At 41.9% G+C, this 20,593-nt stretch overlaps 2 protein-coding genes across 2 annotated transcripts in view; both read left to right on the top strand.

Moving 5' to 3' along the window:
* The first annotated feature begins 485 nt into the window (after positions 1–485).
* selenos (selenoprotein S) lies at positions 486–4,334 on the top strand. The gene is made up of 6 exons (XM_076730922.1): positions 486–732; positions 1,477–1,608; positions 1,970–2,076; positions 2,163–2,252; positions 3,188–3,260; positions 3,652–4,334. The coding sequence occupies exons 1-6, from the start codon at positions 630–632 to the stop codon at positions 3,729–3,731; spliced, it is 585 nt and encodes a 194-aa protein (XP_076587037.1). The 5' UTR covers positions 486–629; the 3' UTR covers positions 3,732–4,334.
* Positions 4,335–7,364: 3,030 nt separating this feature from the next.
* Positions 7,365–20,593, top strand: part of chsy1 (chondroitin sulfate synthase 1) — a 56,356-nt gene continuing 43,127 nt past the window's right edge. Inside the window, exons 1-2 of the mRNA XM_076732298.1 lie at positions 7,365–8,087; positions 11,049–11,544. Coding sequence (XP_076588413.1) covers positions 7,789–8,087; positions 11,049–11,544 — 795 coding nt within the window. The 5' untranslated portion in view covers positions 7,365–7,788. The remainder of the gene's footprint in view (positions 8,088–11,048; positions 11,545–20,593) is intronic.

The raw sequence follows: 20,593 nt of genomic DNA, 5'->3' as shown, positions 1-20,593 counted from the left end.
ATAGATATGATATAAGATATGATGTACATATAGACTTCAGTCTTCAATACCATAATCTCCACCAGACGAACTGCTAAATTGATGGACGTGGGACTACACACAGTCTGCACCTGGATCTGTTATGATAATGTTCAGTTTTTGTTCAAACTGTGTGAGAGAATTATTCACTCAACTGCATAGTTGTTTTGGAGGCTGCAGTTCGTGGTGCTGTGGAAATGTATTGCTAATACAGATCGTTTTCTATTATTTTGTCCACCCCATTTCTATCAGTGAGGGTAGGTTTAATAATAGAACATTTCTCTGTATGATGCAGTACAGTTCAACGGCACCACAAACCGCATCCTCCAAAACGATAATAAATTTAAATCAACATCCCTCTAAAATGGGCCCCGGGCTGTCGCTTTAAGAGTTTTGTGTTTTCCCACCGTACGGAAACGCAGCACGATGCTACACGTCATACTAAACGTCGTTCTGCGTGTTTAGCTAACATTAGCCATCTGTAGCAAAGATGGGTGACAGAGGGAGAAGTCTGTACCACGACGAGTAATTTATTGGGCGATAACGTTTGATACTCGCGGAGCAGATATAGGTTTTCGGTCGTAAATAGACGGAGTTCATTTTCGCCTAAAATGGATGATGTGGAGATTACAGATGTCGATGACGGTGACTTGCCTTATCAGGCGGAGAAGGCGCCCCTCAAAAACCGGGATCTAAGTTCACTGAGCCTGACTGGTAACTTGGCGTGATAACAAGACCAACTTATTTAATGTCGGATTTCTTCTGAATTACTTCTGACCAACTAAGGCTTGTCTTTGTGTCTTTAAACCATGGTATGCTAGTGAGATATGTAGCACTGTTTGCTTCCAGATATCGTTGCACTTCACGTAGTCGCTCGTTGACAGGAGTTTCCGGGCCGATGGGTCGGAACGTCGTCGTTACTTCTGCTGAGTGTCGCTTGATGACGTGAAGGTGTTCAGGTTGAAGCTGGCACGACTTGAATCTCAGCAAAAAAACAAAACAAAATAAAAAAAATCAGATGAGATTTTATCTGTAGCGTGCGCCTGTAGTTAATTGACTTCTCTCCATCAGCACAGTTGTCAATAATAAATCTGTTTGTTTGAGACGTTTGAATTGACCAGGTGTACATACCTGTTTCTGCCCTGCTGTCAGTCAGCATCAGGCACTCCTTACTGACAAACATGATTGTATCTGCAGAGCTGCTTATTCCACAATCTGGAGTGTAGTTTATTGTCTTATTGAACAGAGTGTCTGCCGTGGTGGATGTGATGTGTTGTGGGTAAATGTATTCATTCATGGATGTAGAAGAGCTTGAAATCTTATTTTTTCTGCACTTCTCTTATTCTAACCAAAATGCTTCTGTCATCCCAGTTTCTCATAACTACTGTGATCTGGGATATTAACCTCTTAATTGGAAACCTATTTCTATCTAAACTTGTTTGCTCATGTCACCCACAGCAGGAGAGCTTCTGGCCCAGTATGGGTGGCACCTGCTGGTTGTGACTGTGCTGGTCTATCTACTCATCCAGTATCTAAGCAAGAGGAGATCCAGCCAGAGCCACCACAGCTCGCCCCCACCAACATCGCAAGGTCAGCACCAGCGCTCACCTGTACCTGTTTATATACCTGAGACAAGACAAGACAAAGTCATAACAGTGAAATTCTGGACTGTGGAGGTCCATTGTAAGCACAGTGTGGGGCTGATTGACTCAGTGGACATGCTGTCATTCTGTCTGTCAGCTCACATCATTCCAGCTGATACTTGCCTTTACACCACATGCAGCACTCTTTTTATGTTGTGCGTTTATTCCAACAGGTCCCTGCTGTGATGTTCTCACAGCAATCAGAATGTCAGTTACATTTGTGGTGATTAGCTACGAGCTCAGAGTTTGCTCATTGCAGTTTGGTGCTTATTAGTGAAGGCTAAATGTCTTTGTTTTTCTTTATTAAGATATTGCACTCTTGGTGAAAAAACAAGAGGCCATGGAAGCAGCTCGGAGAAGGATGCAGGAGGAGCTTGATGCCAAAGCAGCCATATTCAGAGAGAAACAGAAACAGGTGCACAAGTCAAACAGAAATGTTTGGTGATGGACTGTCCAGGATGTGACACCTGAACTGAATCTGTGATGTGTTTTTGTGAACAGCAAGAAGAAGAGAAGAGGAGGCTGAAGGTAGAAATGTGGGAGAGTATGCAACAAGGAAAGAGTTTCAAAGGAGGTGCAAAACTTTCTCAAGTGAGTTTCAAGTTTAGTCATCTGGAAGTTTGTCTGTTCTCACAGTTACTTTAATAATCAGGCCTGTTCTCTCTGTTTACCACTCTGTCAGTTGGCAAACAATTAAACTGTACGTCACTTCCATTGATGCAGTGATACACTTACTGTACCTCAGAGATCATGGTTCAGTACATTCATGATACTTTTAACAAGAAACTCATGTCAGTCAAATTCCTTATTTGTTCCTGAGATAAAATTACAATGACCGTGTTTTCAGTGTCTCCATCCATAGTGTTGAGTGTAAAATGAAATCTTAACGTTATTATCCTTAAGATTTCACTCCTGTTGATTTGGTGACACCTGTGGTTACTGGTGGTAACTGCAAGTGCAGAGGAGCAGCTGGTGCATCTGTTTACAGGTGGTGAAACAAAGTCAGATTTTATGAAGGCAGGTCAGTTGTGAATAGTTCCATTCCTGATGTGGATTCTTGCTGCACACAGCGCTGGTAGTTTTCCACACAGCAGGACACAGTGAACAGAGCTGGTTAGCTTGCTGAACAGTTGGAGATGTGCAGCTGGTTGCCTGCAGCTCTTCAGCTGCTCCTGTGGCTGCTGCTGACTGTTCCAGTACTCATTGCAATATTTAAAAGTCATCTGCTGGAACAATAAAAGCAGCCCATGTTTTGTTAATTCAGTGCCTTCGGTGTAAACTCGACTGATGTGGCCCTAACATTGCTCTGTTTGCTGTCAGCCGGTTGGCCTGCTGACTCTCTGAAATCACTGTGTGGCATTGTTCAGTTGATGATACATCTCTGTTTCTGCTATCAGACAAATACGTGAGAATAAAATAGTGATTTGATCAACGGTTGTAAGGTCTGTTAACCAAGGCGAACCACATTCACACACATTGGCATGGTCATAGTCCCTGTCGTATCTGATTAATGTGTCTCACTGCAGACAACTGAAGAGGCCAGCTCATCAACGACAGTGCTGAAACCAAAGACGGACAAGAAGCCTCTTCGCAGTGCAGGTGTGTACTTCATAAGAGCTCAACCAGCCTGCACACACTGACTCAACTCAGCAGAGCAGGAAGTTCAGTTTCTGGGTTCTTTTTTTTTTTTTTTTTTTTTTTCATTTTTAATAATATGACATGTCCTTTCATCTACACAATATACCTGCAATTTGTATTTTATTTTATTTGGAACAGACCCTGGTGTGGAATTAATCAAAAATGTCACCCCATGATGTGTTCCACCAGAGTTAGCTTAAAGCTAATCTTCGTTAGCTTCTCTGCATTTCTAACTCTTTTATACTCAAACTAATTTCCACGGGGCACATATACATTCCTTCTGTGTAATTCTTCTGCCAGTTGTTCACTGAGGAGGTTTTGATAGAAGAGTAACTCTGTGTGTGTGTTTCAGACTACAATCCCCTGACTGGACAGGGAGGGGGCTCCTGCTCCTGGAGACCCGGCAGGAGAGGGCCGTCATCTGGTGGATGAGGTTAAAGAACGTTGGAGACATTGGTCTGATGACCTTTGACCTCTGACATTCTGATGTGCACACTGACTGACTGAACCAAGCTGGCAATGTCATCAAGGTTACACTTCATTAAGATTTTGTTTTTCAACTTGCTCCATACTTCAAATGGGTGTTGATCAGTTAGCATCATTAATAGCATATACCTGCTATCCTGTTTGATTTTCTCCACTGTTCACTCTTTAATCGCTCTGTGCTGCTGCCCAGTTAAGCATCAAAGATAATGTGATTATCATGAGTCATTCTGTTAGGGGCTAAATATGTTTTGGCATTGGAAGCTTGTAATGAAGCCATTTCTGTAAAGGGTTTATAACCAGTAGATTTGGCTGATGAATTCACAGTCAGTGTGTTGTTTTTTTTTCTGATATGTTCTTTTATGTTCATCAATGTGTACCACCATAGCTTTAGGGTCGACATTACTACAGCAGCTGTAGCTGGTGGACGTGGTTAATTACTGGAAATGGTATACTCTGACTATATAATTGCAAACAATTTTGATCTATCAAAATGTAAGGAGGGTATGTCTATACACACATTTTTATGCAATAAAGACCTGGTCACTGGGAGGTTGTGTTTGTCCAACTGGGAATTGCAAGCACCTGAAAAATGTGTGAAGGTGCAGCATGCTGGGTGTGGCTTTCTACATCTCTTTACTTGAACATCATTTGCCCAGAAAGTCTCACTGAGACAAAGATCCATGAACAAACAGCATAATTACAACATCTAAACAACACCTGTCAGTCACAATCCACACCAGGGCACCATTACCAACCTCGCAAAGTGTGGAACTGCACCGGGGTCCCAGATCCCCGGGGCCCTCCGGTTCAGTGTGTGACAAATTGTGATAGTTTACAGGTGCCCTGTGGAGCTGTGCTGTAGACAGAACACGTTACTGTTGACATTGTGTGTATTCTTGAGGTCCATCAAACATGGTGAATGCATTTCTTTCCTCATAAAACATCTACGGAGCAGATTTTTCTTGAAAGTTTGAAACTTGCATTGTTAACGTCCATATTTACTGGCTAGCAGTTGTGTTCTTCACTGCTGTGTTGGCACATTTTTTTGGCCATCAGTGAAACAGTTTGAAACCATTGACATGAAGCACGTGAACACTGAAACTGGGGACCTGCTCTTGCTTCATGGCATTACGAATAGTCAAATATTCCACAGGTTAATTTAAAATACCTGTGAATTTGTTTCTGAATTTGCAAATGGTCAGGTCTGTAAGGCAGGTCCTGCATTACTGCTTAGTCTGGAGGCCAGAATTACAAAGAAAATTTAGACCAGGGAGACCAGGTTTTCCAGTGGCACAATGCAAAAAGCCCCAATTTGTTTCTGAGTCTGAAACATTAAAACAAATGTCAATTGAAATGGCTATAAAGCAGAGTATGCTTTATAATTTGGGGGTCCTGGCAGCCTCATTTTATGACAGGAATCTGTCCTAGGTCAGAGGTAGTGTGAGGAACTTTTAAAGTAAAGTTGTTAACTTTAAACTCAACTAAGGATGTTAATATTTCAGCATGGCAAAGCCTTAAGACGGCTGTCAGTGACACCCTCTGATTCTGTAGAATCACTGTGCCGAGTTTGATATCTGTCTCATTCACACATTACTGTGTGAATGACACAGTAGTAAATAATATCCAGCATCTCCTTAATTCAGTGAAGACATAGTGGATTGTGTTGTTTTTCACTTGTAAGAATCCAATTTGAATGCTTATTAAATTCATAGTTTTTAGGATCCTCTTCTGTTTCAGCAGACAGGGGCCGACAAACACTGCTCTAATAACTCAAACTTTTGGTCTTAAGGCAGGTATTCACTGTTTTTTCAAAAGTCAACAAATTCTGGAAAAAGTTCAAAAACCAACAATGTGTTAGTGTCCCTCTCAGGACTTTCTGACTTTCTCTCCAACCACGTCTGTTGCTCTCAGTCCCAAGCCCTTTGGTTTCGACTGACGGTGTCAAATTTTAAAAACAGCTCACAAATGTAGTTATTTTTTGAAGGCTCAGTAATTTCCTAAGACAACTCGACACTGTAGTTTTCAGCAAATGTTACCCAAACAGAAGGAAATAGTGTAATAGTTACTATTTTCAGTGGTGAGTGAATCCGTATTGATGCTATAATTAGTAATTGGGGCAGACACTGTATGTGGAACTCAATCAAAATACACTGCTGTGTGTGTGATGAAGGAAGATGTCACCCAGTGCAACAGTGTGGCTCACTGATGTGCTTTAATAGTTTCTGAACAACAGTGGTGCTGTATGGCACACAAGAATTACATGTGTCTTCAGACACACTGAAGACTTGTTGGTAGATCTCGTCATTGCTTGTTTGACTGCATATGGAATTCGATGATGAGAAAAATACATAATGCATATGCCAACAGGTAAGCAGACAAGTGAGACTCACCACTAAAAACGCCAACACACAGTACACAGAAACAGAAGCACACAACGGGCTGCTGTAGACGACTGCAACCGCATGGGGGAGCTCGAGACCACAGAGCGGGCGGGCATACGCTGCGTCTGCTGAAATTCTACTTGACAATACTTGTTTATGTTTTCTGTGATGTAGCGCTAAAGCAGATATGTGTAAGGTGGCAAAACAAATGACAACATAGGCAATTATTTGTACCTCACAAACATACGTATACGTATTTTTGCAATATATTTCATTTTTACACATTCACAATACATTTCTTAGTTGTTTGACGAGAGTGGTTTCTAGGTTTTTAACCCCCCATCCCAGTGGCCGAACATAATGAATTACGGCGTCAAACTTATTTTTTCAGTAAAAATATTAGTAAGAAATTTAGCTATTGTTTATTATTTATTATTGGTGTTGGGTAAGCCAATCAGACGCAGAGTAGGGCGGGGCTCTTGGGCGCCCTTGATTCCGGAAGTAAATGTCCTATTTATTAGTCCAATGTAACCTACGTGGCTCGCTGTTGGAGCTCCTCTGGGGCTGTTTCTTTGGTACAAAAAAAAAAAAAAAAAAAAAAAAAGGTAGAAGCTTGAATACACGAAAATTTGGGGGGCGAAGTTATCTACGAAACATCCAATCACCAATCTTAAAATTCTGTCACGTGCGCCACTAGTGGCAGGAGGTAATTAAATACTATGCTATTGAGGGAACTGATTTTACAACCTGCAATTTCAATCAACTCAGTTTTATTTTTGAAGTAAATCGTATTTGAATACAGCAATTATAGTTCCGCGTTTTGTTGCCAACTGCACCAACGCAGCGTTTTGAATTCGCTACCGCTTTGATTCGCTCCTCTGACTGGAATCTTCTCCATGGCAACGGCGGCGGGGGTTCATGGGTGTTGTAGTACTCAGCCGTTCGTTATGCGAAAATGAACAATAAAGCATGATTTTGTAGACACAGTCTCGAAATAATTGTAACACGTGATCTTAACGTAAACCCATTCGATCGCTACATTATCCTGGGGAGTGCTGTATTTTTATATCGAGTAACACTGAGGACACTGCTGACAGATACCCCAGAAATGGGAATATAGACGGGAGAAAAAGACTTCCGGAACCAGTTGGCCCTCCCACTTCGCAGCTACGGAAATTCCACTGGGTCAAATCTCTGTTAAACCCTTCGCGGTCAGTGATCTCGACAGTCCGACATTCTTCCAACGGCAAGATAATGACGAGAATGGGGCCGCTATTCAAAGCAAAGAAAAAAACTACTGCATTTATCGATCGGCGCTGAAGTTTGCCAATAGTCGATAGCGACGGACAGCTTAATGATCAGAGGGAGCAGCGGCATAGAACGTTTCAGGTGGCGGCTTCAAGGAGACTGCTGTGATGCTACGTAGGCAACTGGAAGAAAGGGGCTTTTCTACCATGAGAGAGTGTGTGTGAGCCCGGTTTTCTGGAGACACAAGAGCTCTACCGATCCGGTTTTGGTTGTTTTTATTTTTGTTTTTTTTATTTTGTGTATTGGTTTGTTTTTTCAGATACGCTGTTTTAGGATACAGTGAGGATACACAGCGAGTGGTGAACTTTTGGGGAATGGCAGGTCGAAGCCGAAGAGCATGGTTTAGTGTTCTGTTGGGACTGGTTGTCGGGTTCACACTGGCTTCCAGACTCATTTTACCCAAGGCGACCGAGTTGAAGAAAGCTGGACACAAACGAAAAGCAAACCCTGCCGGTTGCGGGTTGAACGGGGGTCTCAGCGGAGTACAATGGCCACCGCAAGATAACGGTTCACCGGCGACCGAAAAACCTGGCTCCAGGTCCAATAATTTCCTGTTCGTCGGCGTCATGACTGCTCAGAAGTACCTGAACAGCCGAGCCGTGGCGGCTCATAGGTAAGTGATGTGTCAGAGAAGAATGCTGCTTTTCGGGATAATATGTCCATTCAGCTCTGTGTCTTACATGGAAGGTAACGGTCCACCCACCCCACTTAAGAACTGTAGCACTTTAATGTGGCCTTCTTTACAAGCTTACCGAGAGGAACATGGGCCGAGAAAAAGCACTTTCCAACTGGGTGTAACGGTACAGGCCTTTAATTCAGCAACGTTACATTTATTTGGTAGCTAGCAGCAGTTATTTCTCCCCCCTTTCAGCTTAGGTCAGTGGTCCACACTGACTGCTGCCACCCAGCCCTACAGTATTTTTAAAGGGGATTCTTTACAGATATGGACCAAATGAGGTGCTGCGTCATGTGTCGTCTGTATGTGCTGATGTGCCGAAGCGCGAGGACAGTCGCTCTCGTGTTCGGTTCTAGCAGCTGTTTGCTACGTGCTGTAAAACGACCACTGAAACCGCACAACGTTCAGTTTCTCTTTTTATGTCCCCTGGGTAAAATGAACTTATTCCACTCTGTCTGACTTTTTCATAAATTGTGTGTATCATACTGTGCCTCCTCTTTGAAGCTGTGTGATGTTATCACAGTGAAATATGAAAACCCTCGACCCACATTATTTGTATGGCTGCCCGGTGCCATCAAATGGAAATATTCCTCATGTCTGCTGAATCATTTTAGCCACACTTCTCCAAACTTGAGCCTTACAGATTGGGTGTCTTTTGAAACTTTGAGATACTACTACCAGTATTGGTTATTGGCATTGTCAACCAGTGTGTTTATTTCTCCAGTTTCTCAATTAATCATTTAACTAATGAATTTTCAGAAAATGGAGAAATGCCATACTCAGTCTCCCAGAGTCCCAGCTGACATCTTCAAATGTCTTGTTTTGTCCAAAACAGTCCCAAAATATATTCAGTCTGAATGTTTGACAGTCTTGTTTGACAAATGATTTCAATGATTAATTGATTATCAAAAGAGTTGATTAATTATGTCTTGAATGAGTAATCAATGAATTTTCCAATTGTTTCAGTACTAGTTTCAGATCTTCACTAGTATTTAAAATAAAGCTCAGTGGGTTTGAACCATATTTGTACTGACTGAGCCACTAGCAGGTCAGTGGGGCTTAAGAGGTTATTAAGATGGGTGACTTGAAGTGTCTCATCCAGTCCAGTGAACATAATGTGATGTATTGGGTCTGCTAGTCCTGCATGAGGACTACAAGGCTACCAAGACAGTATGCTGAACCAGGGCTTCTCAAACCTTCTCGTTTCAACAACCACCTGAAAAACTCACATCAGAGGTCTGACTGAGTGCTGCCATGTCCTCACTGCACTACACACAGCTTCATATTCAGTCAGAACTTGATGTTTCTGTAGAGACATCCTGACATTTCTACTGAACATGTTCTGGGACTTCAGACAGAAGCTCATTACTTTCATGTAGCCATTCTTGACTCCTGCACTCATGGTGTATGTTCAAGACCCAGAAATCATTTAGGACTTTATGCTCTCCTATTTTCCGTCAGCCTTTACTGACTTTATTTTGCACCTTTTTTTCTTCTGATGCAGATGTACTGAAGAAAGGCAGTGACATCTGATAGAAACATGCTTCACAGACTGTTTATTTAGACATGTCTGTCTGCACTGAGCTTCCTTTTTTTTAGTTAAATCAAGGGTTCATTGCCTCAAAGATTGTCCCAGTTGTCCCAGGCTGTGTTCAGCCTAATGAGTCAGACCTATGGAACAAGACACAGGCTGTTAGTTTCTACTGAATTTGTTATCTGTTCACTGGCTGACTGAGGAGTGCATCTCCCACTGGAAGTATCTACTTTAAGAGTTTGACTTTCTGAGAAGTTGTGTGTAGCTCTTTTCTGTCCTTTCCTGTGGTGTATCAAGGAGTATGTCAGCATAAAACAAGGTAAATAATCAAATTATCCACAAATACAAGATGGACCATTGCTTTGCATTACATTCACTCATCCCTGCGTGTTTCAGCTTCTTTTTTTAGTTGCCCATCTCACGTGCATCTGTCAGAAACGCATTTGAATGCATTCGTGTATGCAGGAACCCAATGTAGTATAAAAAGACCAGTGTTCGCGTCCATGTCTGCATCAATTTTTATGGCATCTCTTGCCCTTTAATCAGTTCAGCTGTCTACAGCAGCTGCGTGACAGCTCACTTCACTTACTCATATTTTTATGCCTTTTACTTTTATTTAGACTTAAGTGTGTAACTACAGTAATTGTGCATTGAGATGTGATGCCACAGAGTTCACAGAAGTACAGTGGCTGAGCGTGTCCAGTGATACTGACAGTGGACTGCAGCTGCTGCTGGCAAGCTGTTTTAGTGGCGCAGTCTTTGAGGTTTCGATGGTGGTCCTATATAGAGGTGATGATTTATCATGTGCACTACTTTTTACTGAGAAAAATACATTTATGTTGTGTTTCGAACGAGCAGATATCATATGTCATACAGGCTAGGGCATTTTTAATCTTGTCTCAGGAAAGCACACTGCGAGCTGGCTGAAGATGCATGGAGCCATCTCCTATAAATGCTCCACATGGGCGAAAAGCAGCCATGGCTCTTTGTCTACCCTATTAGGTTGATATATCTGTAAAATGTTTTAAATTGTACCAAACAAGGGGATATGATTGATAATCATATATTAATTAAAAATAGAAGCTTCGTATTCTACCTGCAGTATCCAGTCACCTTACAACAAACGGTCATGCCAAGTAAATTTAGTGTATTTGTGCCTTTCACCTTCAGAAAGTGTCAACTTGAAATAAATTTAATTAGCTGCTCATGTCAGTGTCCAAATTTCTGAGTGTGCATTCTGTATGCACTAAAAATCCAGTGTAGTGCTGTACGTATAGAACATGTGAACCTCCCATTTCTGCATCTTCCTGTTATTGCTGGTTGTTACATGTTAGAGATAATCCCACTTGTGTGTGTGTTTACAGGACGTGGGCACAGACGATTCCAGGTCACGTGGAATTCTTTTCCAGTGAGGGTTCTGATACTTCCATACCGATTCCCATAGTGGCTCTGAGGAATGTGGATGACTCGTACCCACCCCAGAAGAAGTCCTTCATGATGCTCAAGTATATGCATGACCATTACCTGGACAAGTACGAGTGGTTTATGAGGGCTGATGACGACGTCTACATCAAGAGTGACAGGCTGGAGGGCTTCCTGCGCAGTCTCAACAGCAGCGAGGCCATATTCCTGGGTCAAACAGGCATGGGAGCCCGGGACGAGCTGGGGAAATTGGCCCTGGAGCCTGGGGAGAATTTCTGCATGGGTGGGCCAGGGGTAATCATGAGCCGCGAGGTCCTCAAGAGGATGGTGCCCCACATCCGAGAGTGTCTACAAGAGATGTACACCACCCATGAGGACGTGGAGGTGGGCCGGTGTGTGAGACGGTTTGCTGGGGTCCAGTGTGTCTGGTCCTATGAGGTAAGATCATTTGATTTTGTTTTCATATTATTCTTTTTATGTCATTGACACACATATTTCAGGATCCAGAACCCAACTACATTTAAGACTTAAGGACCCTAATATAGAAAGATCTCGAATATTGAGGATCCCTATCAGATACCTAAACCACCTCAACTGGCTCTTTTCAATGTGAAGGAGTATTGGCTCCACTCTGAGCACACATTGAATATCAGAGCTCCTTACTCCATCTGGCTGGGCCCAACCGCTCTGTAGAGGGCCACTTTTCGGCGGCGTTTAGTACAGAGGACATTTCAGCTGCATGTATCTGAGTTCTTCTTTCTGTCCCTACCTAAAGGTCATTTCCATAGGTGAGGGCTGGAACATAAATCTGCTGGTAAATTGAAAGCTTTGCCTTCTTGCTCAGCTCTCTTTACACTACGATAGTCTGTTGCATCAGTATTACTACTCATGCTGCACCAAACTGCCTGTTGATCTCACATTTTACCCTCACTTATGAAGCCACCATTTTATGGTGGAGAACCATTGTGGACAAACATCCATGAATCTGCTCAGAAATCCAAGAAAAAGACACTTACAATGCCAGCACTCAGTAATGGCCCACAACATTTTTTTTTTTAGTATAAAAGTAATTCATGTGCATCCATGAATATGTTGCAAACAGGAACTAATTCAGCATACTTTTAGTGGTGCCAATTTGCCAAATGGTTACTCAGGGCCTTCTATCCTCTGTGATTCCAGGTTTTCACATCTTGGGTCTTGTATTTAAGTGTTGCAGATGTTTAACATTACTGGCCCTGCTTTTCGGGGTTGGCAGTCCAGCCTTGTATGCAGCTGAGATGAGGTGTGCTTCAGTAAAATATCAGGAGGATGGGAAACCACCCTGATAGTGAATTACACCAAGTAAAGTAATACTGGTACTAGATATTATATGACCTAAGATTTATTTCTCAGTAGTTTTCACAGTGTTTTTGTTTTGTTTTTACAGTGATGGTATTATATCACAGTATTTAAAAAATGAAAGGGATGCTAAGAAAGAAAAAAATGATTAAAAAAGTGGACGCCTTTAAATAGGAATGAAAGTGATGTATAGGCCTATATCCACATGGAAGGCATAGCTTGGCCCATAATATACATTTGTTATTACATGTGATGTGATTAATTCTCAGAGTTAGCCAGGGGATAGAATTAGGCTTGTCAACAACATTTATTTGGTATATTATGATAAATGAGAAATGGACTGCATATAGTGCTTCTCTTGTGTTACTGACCACTCGAAATGCTGTACAACACAAGCCAGCATTCACACACATATTCATACACTGATGGCAGAGGCTACCATGCAAGGTGCCACCTGTTCATCAAGAGTGATAACCGTTCATACATGCACTGAAACACTGATGGCACAGCTGTTGGGAGTGAGTTGGTGTTCAGTGTCTTGCCCAAGGACACTTTGACATGTAGACCGCAGGGGCCAGCCAATCAGTCCTACAACTGCCAAATCATCTGCATGCATACATCATGTCTGTGGCTGCTAGCTGTGCTGTGTCACAACTCAATTTACAGGCAATATACAGGCTGTGTGCAATATACAGTAGAGCACTGTAATTCAACACCACCACACTGTCCACTCTAGAAAATGACAATAGAGATGAATTAACATCACTCTGATGCATTATCAACAAACGTGAACATTAGAAGCTTCAGAATAAGATGATTTTTTGCAGGACAGTTGTAGGACCATATTACACTGCACAGGTTTACAGGTAGTCAGAAACTGGTAACTGTGTAAGGTGAAATCAAGAAGTATGTCACATGTGGCTACAACGGTTCATCACGACTACATGACGAGAATAAATGTGTTTTTGATGTCCGTGTGGTTTGCTGACTTGCGGGAGTCATCAAACTGTCTTCAGCAGGAGCTATAAAAGAATGCTGCACTGAATGAGAATATCTCTCCTATGAATTGGTATTTATGGAGAATTCAAATTTTCCAGTCACACTGAGGTCCTTAGAAGCCCCTCAGGGACTCCTGGTGATCTTTTTACCAACTTGAAGACACATTATGCAGACCCTGTGCTTTTTTTTCTTCCCTGGACACCTTATCACAGTATTTATGCTTTGTGTTTATTTGTTTGTTTGTTTTCATGCAATGTAGTTGTCATGGACCATGTAGAAATACCATTATTCTCGAGCAAAGAGGAGAGATGCTTTGTACCAGATAGAGCCACTGCCCTCCCTTGACAGATAGACGCAATGTACTGTATATGTATGTATGTGGTTTGACAGGGTCTGCTTATGTCATGGTGTTTTGTGTTTCATCAGCCAGTGAAGGATAATAGGACAGTTGCGGATGATTTGCTATTGACTGTAGTGCACTGATCTTATTCTCTTAAAAGCTGCCGTCAGCATTGGGCCTACCATACATTTGGCTGCTAACAAAGCTGAGCAATCAGAGTGCTGCAAGTTGTGTGTTGCAGCTTAATAGAATTGTCTTGTATCGTTGTTTTTCCAGGAGAAAGAGAGATGTGTCTCTTCCTGAGTGGAATCACAGAACAAAGAGTACTTAATCTCTGTGTAACTGAATGATGACCATTTGCAGGTAATTATAGGGTCACAGCAATCCTTGATTTTGTGCATTGGCCCTGACCTTTGGGCTGACATTTGACCTGAATCAGTTTACAGAAGAGCATTCCATTGGCTGGCACATTTTGTCCTGCCTGCACTGTTGTGTGATGTTTACACGAAAAGGTTTTGTTTTGTTTAGATAGTGGCACACATGGGCATGTTACGTTTCAAGAGACTTGATTGCTGACACATAAATCACTTAAAGCAAACAATACTCAGGGCTGAGACACGCAATTACAAACACAAATATTAAATTCACCTCAGACTGCACATAATAGCAGTCAAGGGTGGAAATAACCTAAACTGGCTTGCATTCAGTTCAGAGTGGTGAGAATACGCTGTGAGTGCTGTGAGGTTTAACTGTAGTTCAGTGTTGTTCAGCAGGCAGCGAAACTGGTTGTACCGTGCCTGCTGGATTGTATGTCATCAGTTCTCTTTGAGACTTGTACGAATGTTGTCATTGTTATTAAAAGTAAACAGTTATTAAGACAACACTGCAAACCAAATCAGCCCACCACAGTGACCCCATGTTGAGATAGAGTTATGAAAGAAATGCTGCGGGTCTTGTCACCAGAGGAGAGAGTGTTTCTGTGTGCACTCAACCTGTTCTCTGACATGTCTAGGCATGGCTGTGCCATAGATCTGTTGCTCATGTGACCACTGTTCACATGAATCAGAGCCCTTTGAAACAAATGCATATTGCACAGTAATGCAGGGGTTTAGTGAAGTGACTGAGATGACAGGAGATCTGATCTGTGAATGATAAAAGGTGTCTGTCATGTGCACATCTTGTGTCTGCTCTGTCCTCACCAGGAGGAAACTGAGTTGTGGTGTACTATTCACCTTTTCTTTAATTATTGTATTACCACTTATAAAGTCACATCCTTTGCCTTTTTTCAGAAATATGTTTAACTGGAATGATTAACATAAGAGACACAAGAGCAGGCTGTTCCTTTACTCCTCTCATTGCTTTGGACTGTGTGTTATCCAGTACACAGTCACAGCACGTGCCTCTAATAAACATATTCCCTCAGCCTCAGCATCACATTACTTACATGGAGCAAAATGAATGAATGAATCTGAAATCTGACCTCACATTACAACAGAAATGCCTCTGGCCATCCGAACATCTTCTCAATTTTTTTTCTGTCAGATGTTCAGGCTCTCAGTTGAAACTGTGCGTTGGTGTGAACAGTTCCTGACCATCAGGTTAGACAAAAAAATGAATAAATAAAAATAATGTAATGAAACCACATAGTGTGTGCTAACTTATTGGCTTCAAGTTCTGACAAAGTCTTGGCAACAAGTGAAATATGCATATACGCACTGCAAATGGATTTATACATGTTTTTCCTTTTTATGTCTTTACGCTCCAGATTTTTGTAGTGTTGTTAATCAGTCTCAACCAGCATGTAGACAGTATTTGTGATGTCCTTCTCTCTGACTATTGAGCATGGGTAGCGTGGTCAGTGGTGAGGGACAGCTCCAGCAGCAAGGATGGTAGAGGGTGGTGGGCTTGCCACAGTGTGTGTTGTTTTTTTTGTTTTCTTTGCCATGGAAGCCGTTTCTCACAGCAATGATGGAGAGTTGTGGAAGAAACAGTCTCCACTCAAACATAAGAGCAGAGCATAGAACTGGTGCTGGTATATTCCAGGGTGAACAGACAGTCACTGTGTTTGAGAGGATGGGATCATCTAATTTTAGTAAATAATGACCAGTGTCTTTGACTGTCATTGCAGCAACTGCTGAATCATCTGCTCAGTGTCTGCCTCATGGGACTGCTTCCAAACGGCTGACTTCCCTCATGAGACCAAAAATTCCTTCTAACTGCACTCAAATTTGTGATGTTACATGTGATAATTTGAAGGAATAATGGAATGTCTTGACTTTTTTTGACATCAGTTCTTACATACCATGTGTTCTCTGCAGTCTGTGATGCATCATTTATTCATTGCTACCTCAGTTGTTACTGCAGCTTGCTCAGTGTGTCCATCTAGATGTCCTTGATGCTTTGAATATCACATATTTTCTCTTCGTCTTTTATTTTGAAATTCAGTCAAACTGTAGACCACTGGCTGTGGTTGCCATCTGACAGCCTTGCGACACCAAGCCCATAAGGCATGTCAAGTTAATAAAAAACAGCTTGTTGATTAAAAACCAGAAAACGAAATATGGAAAATGTTTGTTGGTCTTTATTGTAAGGATTTCATGCATTCCTACCCAGCTAAGTCTTGGCTAAACAACACATTCAAGGGCAGAGTTCATGGTACATATTGATGGAGTGATTGCTGTTGTCGTGTGAACTTGGAGTGGAGTTCACAGGACGTGTAGTCACAGGACAGAAAAGTATGAGAAAACCTGCGTTAGGGAGTATACTCGCATGCTGAGAAGGACAGTGACCCATCAGTGCTTTCTCACAGTTTTTTTTTTTTTTTTTTTTTTTTTTGTGGTTTCTATGCGTCAGCTCTCAGACAGCCCATATTTCTCGATCAGTCAGGCTCGCCCATGTTAGACCTATACACAGGAAGTTAGCCTCCCACGCTCGTGAGTGATGCCTCAACATGCTCTTATCTCTCTGTCTGTTTCTCAACCCAATGTCCTCCCCCAGCCCTGTCACACACTCTCTCCCTGAATAGGGCTCTGTTGGGTTTGAAGCCACTGGTTATTCCAAGTATTTTTATTCCACTGTGAATTCCCAGTGCGAAAAGTACGAAGTGTCTTTTCTTAGAGTTCCCCAATATAGGAACACAGGAGTCCTTTAGATACATTAACAGTGCTATAGGTTAAGCTCTGACCATCAGTTTGTCTTTTACGTTTCTGTCAAGCTGCTGCTCTGTGGTGCTGAAAGTTAGCCCGTTCTCTTCTGTGAGTACCGTGTCGTTCATCAGTTGCTGTATGATTTACATGTTAAGGGATTTCATTTTAGATTTAATTGTATTGAGGATGAATTCTTGAACAACTATTTCGACATTAAACCTGGTTGCATTTGAGTTGCTCTAGTTTGATAATAAAATAAGGTTTTTTCAGTTAAAGGGTTTGGTGTTGATGTCATATTCTCAGTATAAATTCTTTGTGGCCCAGGGTCCAAAATACAGTCTTAGGTCTCACTTCCAGTGGCTGGTTAACTGATGTCTTATTAATGAAGAGTTAAACACTTGGTATCAAACCTCAGTATTTATTTAGTATCAAAGAAAATGTGTCTGGAGAAATGAGTATTGAAAAAATATTGAAAATGAATAGTTAACTATTTAACAGTGAGGCATTCATCAGTTTCACGTGGTCGAAACATGTTTTACTAAATTGTTGAAGACATGATTGTTTATGTGTTAGCACTGGTCAGTCTGTGGCGTTGTATGGTTCCACTGATATAGCACATTAGATTGTATAGCCAGCCTGAGACATTCTCTCTTCACTAGCTTGAATAGTTCTCCTTCTTCCTCTCCCTCTCTTTTTCCTTCTTCTGTTAATAACGAGAGGATGAACTGTTCTGTCTGCATCTGTATACTGTATGTGTCTGTCCTTTCCTGTTGTGGAGTGTGCTCAGACGGCCCAGTATGTGGTGAGCGCCGTGTATTTTCAGACATCCTGTGGCCACCACTCTGTGTGTTTCTCCTCTGTCTCTCCTCAGCAGTGCCTTTGCATCGTGCTAAAAGTAGGCCCCGCGAGCGAGGCCCAAAGAGCAAATAAATGTTTACACTCATGAATCAAAAATAAGCAGAAATGGAAGGCCAGAGTGCTGAATTAGCATGAATTACACCTCTGCAGCATGAAGTACAGGCTGTGTGTGGCTGCAGCAGCAGTCAACTGGTATGCAGGAGGGTGACATTTTGGGAGGGGGGATGAGTTAATGAGAGAGAGAGATTTTATAGGTCTAGTAGCAACTACTGAAACCTGTAAAAGTCTTCGTTACTGTGGGTGGGCTTTTTCAGATTAAGCACTCTTCTGTCATGGTGTAATCATATCTCATTCTGCAAAGGATTTTTCTTCTTCCAGTGCATGGCACTCTTCAGTGTTACAATGTAATGACTTATTATCTTTATTTATTTTCTTCATCTGCATGCTCGTGGTAGATATGCTCCTGTAAACTATTTGCACAGTGTTTTGCATGTAGCACACAATAGAGCACTGCTCTGGCTAGCTTGTACGCTTTTGCAATGGAGCCCTTATCAGACATGGATCTTGTTGTGTCATTGTGATGCCAGTTTTAGGTGTTGGTTTGAATAAACACCAGTCACTTCCACGAAAATGATCTGACAAGGCTGGGCCTGAAACATTTTGTAATTCTCTGAAGATGGCACATATCCGAACTGATTACTGTCAGATGAAAGTTAATGCTGCAGCAAGGTTGAAAACACCTTGTTCTGCCTTTGTTAGAGCACTGTAATAGATTTATCACTTAATTGCCATTTTAATCACGAAGAACACAATTTTATTTTCTATTTAGCGCCAGATCACAACAGAAGGCATTTACCTTGCCTATAGAACAGGTCTATACCTTCTCGTTTTATTAAACAAACTAAATAGACTTTTTTAGTTTGTTATTTATCTTACTTACACTATGGCATGTCATTTCTTTCTCTACATGGTCGCGTGTTTACAATTCCCCTCTGCTCTCTGTATCTCGCACGGTGGAGTTCTGCGCCGATGTGCATACACACACACACAGACACTCGCACACACGCACACACACACACACATATGCGCGCACACACAGGTGAGCACACTCCCTCCAGCGGACAGAGAGTGCGCGTGGCACACTTTGTGCATAATTGTCATAAAAAGAAATGTTCTGATGTTTAGTTCAATGTAGAGTTCAAATAATTGTTCAGTTGTTATATTGACTGCTGTCATTAAAAGAAACACATGAACACCATGATTCATGTGTGTTTAATATCTGATTTTAAAAAAATCCAAAAAACAAAGGATCTGGTCGAGCACTACCCGAACGCCACAAGTCTGAGTCCTTCTGCGACCCTGTGGCCTGCTTACTCTGTGGTGATAATGTCTTTGAAGTGAGCAGTAACCTGCTTCCCTCAGAAGCACTGAGACCATCCCATCACCACCCTGCACGCCAACTCACAAGTAAGATCCAACATAACTAATGGGAATCACAAGGCTGCACTGCTGGGACCTATGAGTCCACCTTCTAATCCTAATTTCTCCTGAGTGGCCTGCAGGGCTGCCAGATCTGCGGCTGCCTCTCTCACTGTGCACTGCTACATGTGCGCTCATCCATCCAACAACAGCACCACTGTAAGATCTCCTTACTGCCTTTTTTCTTCTGGAGTAGCTGCATTCTCCTTTCGCCTTTCCTATCTCAATTCAGCTTGTACATATTGTTCGGCTTCTTTTTCACAGCCAGCTGCACATGGCTTTATATCTAAAGTGATCAATGTGTTGTTGTTTTGTTGCTCTTTCTTCTGAAATCTAAGAGGGATTTTTTACACAAAGAGAGGAGGAAGCAATGGGGAGCACATCTGCATTCAAGCACACAAATATACATTTTTTTCTCAAGTACTTTGAGGTACAAGTTTTTGGTGTTTGTGCTGCGATGATCGAACGAATCACTATGGTTATTTTTCTACTAAGCCCCACCCCTTGCAAAATGTTTGGGTTGATGGTGGCCATGTTTTCCAACCAATGTTGCTCATTTGTAATACAAAATGTGTATCTCTGTCCCATGATGTGGTATACTCATTTTAGTGCTGATACAGTTAAAATCCAACAAGTTCTATTCATGTTACTGTTTTACAAAACAAAAATGGCAGAAAATCCATCGCGGTGGACTGTTATGGTCCCTTTTTTGTAGAGCTCATACAGCTGGGCTTACTGTGTGAGTGCCGTGGCCTTTCCAAAATTGAATTTTTGAGAATGATTACAGCACCATTATCTGTTTCATGGTACAGTGGTATGTGCAGGTGGAAAGACCTGCAAGACAGCAGTAACTAAATAATAAGCAATAATATGAGTGTCCGCATAGTATCAATTCTCAGTATAGGAAATGTGTATGTATGTATTGTGTCCAGACACTCTCATGATAATGGGGATAGGGGTACAGTAGGCTGGATCACATCTGGCTCCGTGGTGTGTGCTGGTGTGAATATGATGTTGGCAGCCATTACTGCCAGTTTACCGTCATGACCTGGTGGATCATGTGTCATAGGTTGAAATAACTCTGTCAGGGTAGGAATCATTCAGCCTCTTAATTTTTCTTAATTAAGAAAAAAAAGTTGAGCAGTGCCAGTGCTGCCTTTGTAGAACTACCTGAATATGTTCCTTCAGGAAATTATAAAAGGCTTAACAAGTGTGGTCACTCTATACATTACATATTCACTCCACCTGACATGTCTGCAGGGTCTCCTCCTCCTGACCAGTGTCCTTTGTTCGTACAGTTTTTCTTTTTTCATGAAAAGCAGTCGTC

Source organism: Chaetodon auriga, chromosome 1 (genome assembly GCF_051107435.1).
Source record: "Chaetodon auriga isolate fChaAug3 chromosome 1, fChaAug3.hap1, whole genome shotgun sequence".
NCBI lineage: Eukaryota > Metazoa > Chordata > Actinopteri > Chaetodontiformes > Chaetodontidae > Chaetodon > Chaetodon auriga.
The sequence above is the reverse complement of the archived record's forward strand: the minus strand, read 5'-3'. Positions and strand labels throughout refer to the sequence as shown.

Excerpts from the sequence above, each read along its gene's own strand:
- selenos (XM_076730922.1), top strand. The coding sequence starts at position 630 with ATGGATGATGTGGAGATTACAGATGTCGATGACGGTGACTTGCCTTAT. Across the intron at positions 2,253-3,187 it reads GAGGTGCAAAACTTTCTCAA|ACAACTGAAGAGGCCAGCTC; the intron begins GTGAGTTTCAAG and ends GTCTCACTGCAG. Across the intron at positions 3,261-3,651 it reads GAAGCCTCTTCGCAGTGCAG|ACTACAATCCCCTGACTGGA; the intron begins GTGTGTACTTCA and ends TGTGTGTTTCAG.